At 38.4% G+C, this 7,057-nt stretch overlaps 1 protein-coding gene across 2 annotated transcripts in view; it reads right to left on the bottom strand.

Moving 5' to 3' along the window:
* Positions 1–1,404: 1,404 nt before the first annotated feature.
* Positions 1,405–7,057, bottom strand: part of SHISA9 (shisa family member 9) — a 223,724-nt gene continuing 218,071 nt past the window's right edge. The window contains exons 3-4 of one of the 2 annotated variants that reach the window (XM_075285796.1): positions 2,652–2,882; positions 1,405–2,588 (exon numbers count right to left, since the gene is read on the bottom strand). In XM_075285796.1, coding sequence (XP_075141897.1) covers positions 2,290–2,588; positions 2,652–2,882 — 530 coding nt within the window. In that variant the 3' untranslated portion in view covers positions 1,405–2,289. Of the gene's footprint in view, positions 2,883–7,057 lie in introns of both variants that reach the window. The other variant, XM_075285795.1, reaches the window with a different exon arrangement.

Raw genomic sequence — 7,057 nt, 5'->3', positions numbered from 1 at the left:
TGAAAAAAAAAACTTTTGACAAATTTGACAAATTATTGAATTCATATTTCCCATGTGTCTGGATTGCCCCTGAAAGAAACTAAACATCATATGCATCCTAATTCAGTGGTATACTGTTGAATTACCATTAATGATGTGAGATTTTTGCTTCCTTTTAGGCACTTTTTTGATTAAAAGAACGTTCCCATACACAAGCCAATCTTGTCATTTACATTAGAGGCCCATTTATACAAAGCAAAAATAATTCAGATAAGAACAGTTCTGAGTATTAGTTTACTTACACCCCTCATTCGCATCCTCGATGGGCGTATGTCTTGTTTCAACAGTACTATGTCACTATGTAACAATAATTGCCTTAGATTATAAGGACAGGGTTCTATATTGACTGCCAGAATGGATTTGGGAAGGAATTTTTTTCCCCTGAAATGGGGCAATTGGCATGAGCCTCATGGTTTGTTTTTTTTTGCCTTCTTCTGGATCGACATTGTAGGGGACTGTAGGGTTATAGGTTGGACTACATCCAACCACATCAACTATGTAAGCATAGTCCATGAGCATAATGAACAATAAAAATACTATTTAAGAAAGAATTAAGACAAAAAAAATCGATTGACCTTCCAATAATCTTTTAGCATATTAAGTATTCACAGAAACTATTCAATGGAAATATAGGATTATCTGAAGATAGTTTGGTAATTGTTGCTTCATGTAAATGGGCCTGAAGAAGTGTTGTAATATTTTTGTTTTTTTATTTAGATATGTTGTTGGATGATAACCTTAGTTAGGATCAACCCACATAATTCTTTTTCAAATTATATTTTTTAGACCTCTTTATATATGGTTAGTTAAAAGAAGTGTATGGAAAACTTCAATATTTACATAATTTAAGGCACATTTATGCCCAAATGCACAAATGTTTTTGAAAATCCAATAATACAAGTTGATCAAATGGGATAAAGCATTTGTATTATTTGGTAGCACAACACAAATGTTTATAATAAGCTACATTTTCATTTTCAATACATTGGCGAATGCAGGGAATATAATTCATGGCTGTGATTTACATTTTTGATTTGTTATTATATCATTGAGTACTCGAGGGATAACTGTACACTGAATATATCAGATGTGGCAGCTCATGCATTTTGAAGCAAAACATTCACATAATGACCCAAAGAGGTAAACTATATTTGTTATTTTTTTTCTTTTTTCATTTTTTTTTTGTTGATCCGAAATTAAAAAAAATACTAAATAAAAAGACATAAAGGAAAACATTTTTTTCTAACAGAGAAAACAAAAACAAAAACCTAAACACTGCAAATATATTTAGCAGATATGCACCATATAACTAAAGAAGAACACGTTTTGAACCTTAGTACAAAGAAAAGACCAATACTCAAAAAATGTAAGGAATTACGCAAAAAGATAAAAGGATCAAACAAGACATTTCATTGAACAATAGAAATACATTAAAGGCACCGCCCACTTTGTATTTTTTTCCAGTCATAAGCAAGTGAAAATAGGCAAACATAGACTGATAAAGAAGTTATAACAGACAGTGCAGAATACTTTCCCCAACTGCTTATATGTGGAACGCATGAAAAGGAAGAACATGTTGATTTTTTTTTTCTTCCGAAATCTCTCCTCCAATGGAAAAACTCTTATTGTCTTGTCTTTTTTGCTGAAAGTTTTTCTCACTCATCATGTAAAATAGTCAATTTTTTAGTATCTGAAATCTTTCCATCAATAAGAAAGGCTCCATTCCCATTTTTATGTAACAGTCTTATTGAGGTTCTTGACCATTTGATTTTTTTTTTTTTTTTTTGCTTCTTATAGATGGAAAGGCCTTGGTTCAGATGAATTTTCACAGATGTGCAAAGAGATGATAATGAAAATAATCACTCTCATAACATTTTCCCTTTTTTTGTTGTTTTTTTTTTTTTTTTACAAAAATATTGGCCCCCTGTAACTTCCACTTCAGCACGTTCTCTTCAGCAATTAAGAACAACCACGTTAATTTTTGCAGAGATGAAGGCTCTGTTGTGCTACTCCATATCATAAAATTGAAATCTCTAGTTTTTTTGTTTGTTTTTTTTAGAAAAGCATAGGCAAAAGTTTTGTTTCTTAACCTTCACTGTGAAGTAAAAAATGGAGTCCCTAATTGCTTTCCTCTACTGTATTGCTGGACACGAAAAACCCAATCTGCTCTTCACGATCTTCAGCGTACAAGGACCTCCATTTCTATACCCTCAATGGTGTTTGATTCCAATAAGGTGAATTTCTTATATTTCAGACAGTTACTTCTGTTTTGCTGTTTGTTACAAAGTATGGCTGTGGAGGAACATAGTGCTGATTCTGCGATGGCATCTGTTCATTTACTGACTCCACCGGGCAATGCTTCTTTGTTGCATAGGCCTGCCTCCGCAGGGAATGCTCGGTGTGGTCCCAGGTTTTGTAGTCAGGGTTATATGATGAGGCCAGTGGATGATTATGTGTTTTGGTGACTTTGGATTTCTGTCCATTTAATTTCAGTGTGCCACCAAGTGTCCCACCTAATGTACCACCACTAAGGGTGCCACCCAGTGTACCTCCACCAAGGGTTCCCCCAATGGTTCCACCCAGTGATCCACTAAGTGTGCCACCCATTGTACCACCAAGAGTGCCTCCTATTGAGCCACCAAGTGTACCTCCAATAGAGCCACCAAGAGTGCCACCGAGAGTGCCACCTAGAGTGCCACTCATTGTGCCTCCAAGAGTGCCACCTTCAGGACTGTAGGATCTTTCTTGTTCGACACGGACAGGATGTAAAGGAAGGCTTCCCTTTGCTGCAAGTTCTGCAAGGTGTCTCCTCTTTGAATAGAAGTCATCATTTCCCTTTTCAGCTGTATAAAAATGGAAACATGTGCTTAGTATATGGCAAAAAATAAATGTTTAACATGTATATATGTAAATTTTGAAGTACAGTATACATTTTTTTAATAAGTTAACAAGAACAAAAGTAGCAAATGTAAAATAGATAGTTTCTCACGACCACTGTCATTAAGGAGGCAGCGGAGAAAAAATTAGAGTTAAACCATACACTGCGCTGACACTCACTTTTAACTTCAAAACACTCCAAAAATTACCCATGTATTAGGGAAATGTGTACGCCTGTGGTTTTTTTATATTGCAAAAAAGCAATGGTTTTGTATAAAATTTACCCCGGCTTATTGTTATTTGGGAGACAAATTTGTGGCTGTCAGCCACTTAAAAAGTGATGAAGAAATGGCTTTTAAAAAAATATATGTATTATGTATATACTGTATATATATATATATATATATATATATATATATATATATATATATATATATATATATTACATATATTTTTTTATATATATAGCCACCAAAAATTATCTGGTGAAGGGAGCAGATCTGAAATGAAAATAGTTTTCTTTCTTTTTTTTTTTTTATACCAACACTCAGTGGTGAACCTAGCCTCTCTGCTGCCCAAGGCGGACGATCAAAAGACGCCCGGACCAGAGAGGCCCGAAGCCTGCTACATTTAATATCGGATCCTGGAGAGGTGAGTAAAATTGTTTATTATGTTCCCTCATCTCCCCTGGGGTTACAATTATTATACTAGGTGGTCTGAAAAGACCCCTGAGTATAATAATAGCGGCAGTGGGTTTGTGTACTGGGCCCAGGCCTGCTCACAGCCACCCCCCACATCCTACAGCAGAAGGGGAAGCGGGTGCGGCAATGTGCAGGACCTGGGAGGTGGGTATATAGGCCACTATCTGCTGGGGACACTCCAGCAGGTAGAGGCCTATTATAAAACAAAAAAAAAAACCGTATTTACTTAGCTAAATACGCATAAGTATAAACCAATGCAGGATAGGGATGCTCGGTTTGTTTCCAGAGTTGTTCTCTCCTGCGCTAGTTTAGAAAAAAAAAATATAATTTTGTGGCTGCCACCCCCTCCGGAGTGCCGCCTGAGGCTGCCGCCTCACCTCACCTCATTAGTAGAGGTGCAGCCTGCCAACACTGTGGTAGCGGCACCATCAATGTGCTATAGTGGAATGTGATGATGGACCACGCCACAGGACATGTTTTACGGAGTGATGGTAGTGGTGGTACTGGCAGCTACTTAGGATTAGTATCAGCAGCTGTACAGTAAATGGAAGATGGTGATAAAGGAAGATGGTGATATCACTACTCAGATACATAAGTTAGAGGTGTTTAAAAATCCTCACAAATCCATTCCTGATTCATTCTGCTAAAAAAAAAAAAATTCACAATACCTCTGGACAGTTTTGTCCTTTTAAATGTTACAACTCTACTGGCAGCACTGAAACCTATTCTAACCCATTGGCCCAGAATTCCATGGGGAAGAGCTATCGGCTGGACTATATATGCCCTCTAGGTATGACTGCACTTGCTGGTGAAGCCGGTGGGTGTCTTGATGCCATGTACTTGATGCTGATGGCAGAGGAAACAAATCTGGCACTACCACCACCAGTGCCACCACTCACACCCTGAGAGGTTCCCCTAGGTCTTCCCTGAGTAGACTTTTTGGATGTTGGGTCTGTGCTATGGCTGGTATTACTATCACCACTGCCACCACCCTCTTCATATGATGTTGCCTTGTTACCCTGACTCAGTTGCCAGGTCCTATCCACAAAAAAATCATAATCAGCAATATCATCATGTTCCTTGGAAATCCTCAGAGTATCCACCTCCAGATATCCCCCTAGCTCCCCTACCAAAGTGACTAGTAGTAATAATAGTACCACACCCCTTGCCACTACTATCTCCACTACCAACAACAGTCATTGTGTCTTCTTTCTCTGCTTGCACACATTGCTGACTGTTCTCATCCAGCTTATCAAAAAAGAGGAGGAAGAATGCTCTGACCAGGAGAAACAGATTGCTCAGAAGGTGCCATGTCAATTTGGGGCCAGAAAACACTTTAATTGATGTGATGTTTATTAGGTTAGAGGTCAGTGTAGTGCATGGCTATGGGCTTTGATTCATTATACAATGTAATTGTAGAAGTCACAGTGTCGAGATTGTGTACTATCTGGTCCTTGTATAGAGGTGGGATTGGTCTATATATGATGTTTTTTGTTTGGTAATTGTCTGTATAGTGGTAATAATTCTCCCCACTATAGTGGTACAAACATATATATCTTTACAATTTCTTCTTCCTTATCTTTTAAGACTATATCACTGCCACTGGAAGTGCAGCCCTAACTTCTTAAATGACTGGATATGATGGTGTTGGAATGTCATATTATGGGGGCCCCCTTTTAGTTTTGCCCAGGGCCCCACTTTGTCTAAAACCGGCTCTGCTTAGATGCATGCCATGTAGATAACAAAAGGTAGCTACTGTCATTCTAGTGGGTAGACCACATTCATGAAAAGGCAACAAGGTAAGTGATATATTGTACCAAAAGATTACAGAGAAAATAATCTAAGAATCCAAGATGATTTGCATGAGACAAAGAAAAAGCAGATGCAGTACTGTACCAGTGTGTGAACGTATCACATTGTCTGTCTATTAGACTTTTCAGTAATACCGCTCTCTTATGCGATTTAGCTAAATATGGAGTAGAATAATAATTAGAAACTACTTGACCTTTTATCTAATACATATGCGGCATTGCTGGGTAATGGCTCTGTGTGTTACATATGGAGCATGCTACAAAAATAACACTGGCCAGTTGTGAGTGATAATGTTTGCAATGATGTATCCTATGGTAGATGACAATTTGTTGGTAGTTGTGTTGAAATCTAGTTGTTAAAAGTGAGGTGCAAAGTGACATTAAGAGAACTCCTGACCGTGATAAATTGCCATTGGAAATTTGAAGACACTTCTGTTGTTACTGAAATTAACAGGGACACCTCAGGGTAATGTGACATGTTACTAACACCCTTTCCAAGACTGTCTGACTGATCTGGAGAATCCCTAATGACTTTAGACATACTCTGCTTAGAAAAACTAGCGCTACAAGCAGTGGCTGCAGAACTAGGCAGCCTACGGGATTTAAACCTGCACCTGAAATCAGGTGTGAATGTGGACTTATTGCATTAATTTTTTCCAAATAGAGATGCAAATATTTTGATGGCTCACCAGCTGTTGGAATTGTATTATTATGGATATAACACATCAGAAATGTCACATCACCATTGGAGCTTGACATTACAATCATGGCAGATGACAAGTGAATTTTCAACAGCTCGGATACAAGAGCTATGCACAGAATTACATATGCAGCAGAACTATATATAGTCTACTTTATATACATGCCATTGGAATCCAATGTGCTGTCTTATAAGCTGAGGCCATTGTGGCAGTAGAAAGGTGCATATGGCGGCCACAAGAGATGGACAAGTCTCTCAAGATTCATTTTGTGCTTGAGTTCGGTGGCTTAGGTCCCTGATTTGTTTTGGGTTAAACAAGTTTGGTTTTTATCACCTCCCCTGGGCCTCCACTTATTATACTCTGGGGTCTGAAGAGGATCCACAATATAATATGGCGGCCATTTCAATCTGACTAAGACAATCCTACATTTGTTTACAGAAAAAAAAAACTGTTTGGAACCCTGATCGGTATGAACCAATCTGTTCATCTCTAGCCGCCTCCGCCATCCCGTCGGAGACTGAGATGACACAATACTATTAACACTCAGTTTTGATGGTTTGTCTCAGTGGTGACTGGCAATCTCACAATGACTGCTGCCCTGCGCTCAGTCTTCGCACAGAACATTGGCACTCTGCTTAACTTACCATCAATATGACCAATTAAATCTTTTGGGACCCATAGCACTTATCACATATGGCAGCATCTCTTCCACTTGATTCTCATCCATATGATATCTCTCTCTCTACACTGGTCTCTTCTCACACCATTTGCAAACACTAGTCCAGCTCACTTCTAGGCTTTCTCTTATGTCTCTGCTACGTTCCTGCTGAAGCCTTAGTACCTAGCTTTCCATAGAACACCAGCAACAGTTGACTCCAGGAATCTCTCCAGTCAGCAGCTCTGAGCTGGTAGAGGAGGCTAGATGTCA

The sequence above is a fragment of the Leptodactylus fuscus genome, chromosome 8 (assembly GCF_031893055.1).
Source record: "Leptodactylus fuscus isolate aLepFus1 chromosome 8, aLepFus1.hap2, whole genome shotgun sequence".
Classification (NCBI taxonomy): domain Eukaryota; kingdom Metazoa; phylum Chordata; class Amphibia; order Anura; family Leptodactylidae; genus Leptodactylus; species Leptodactylus fuscus.
Note: the sequence above shows the minus strand (reverse complement) of the source record. Positions and strands in the feature narration are given on the sequence as shown.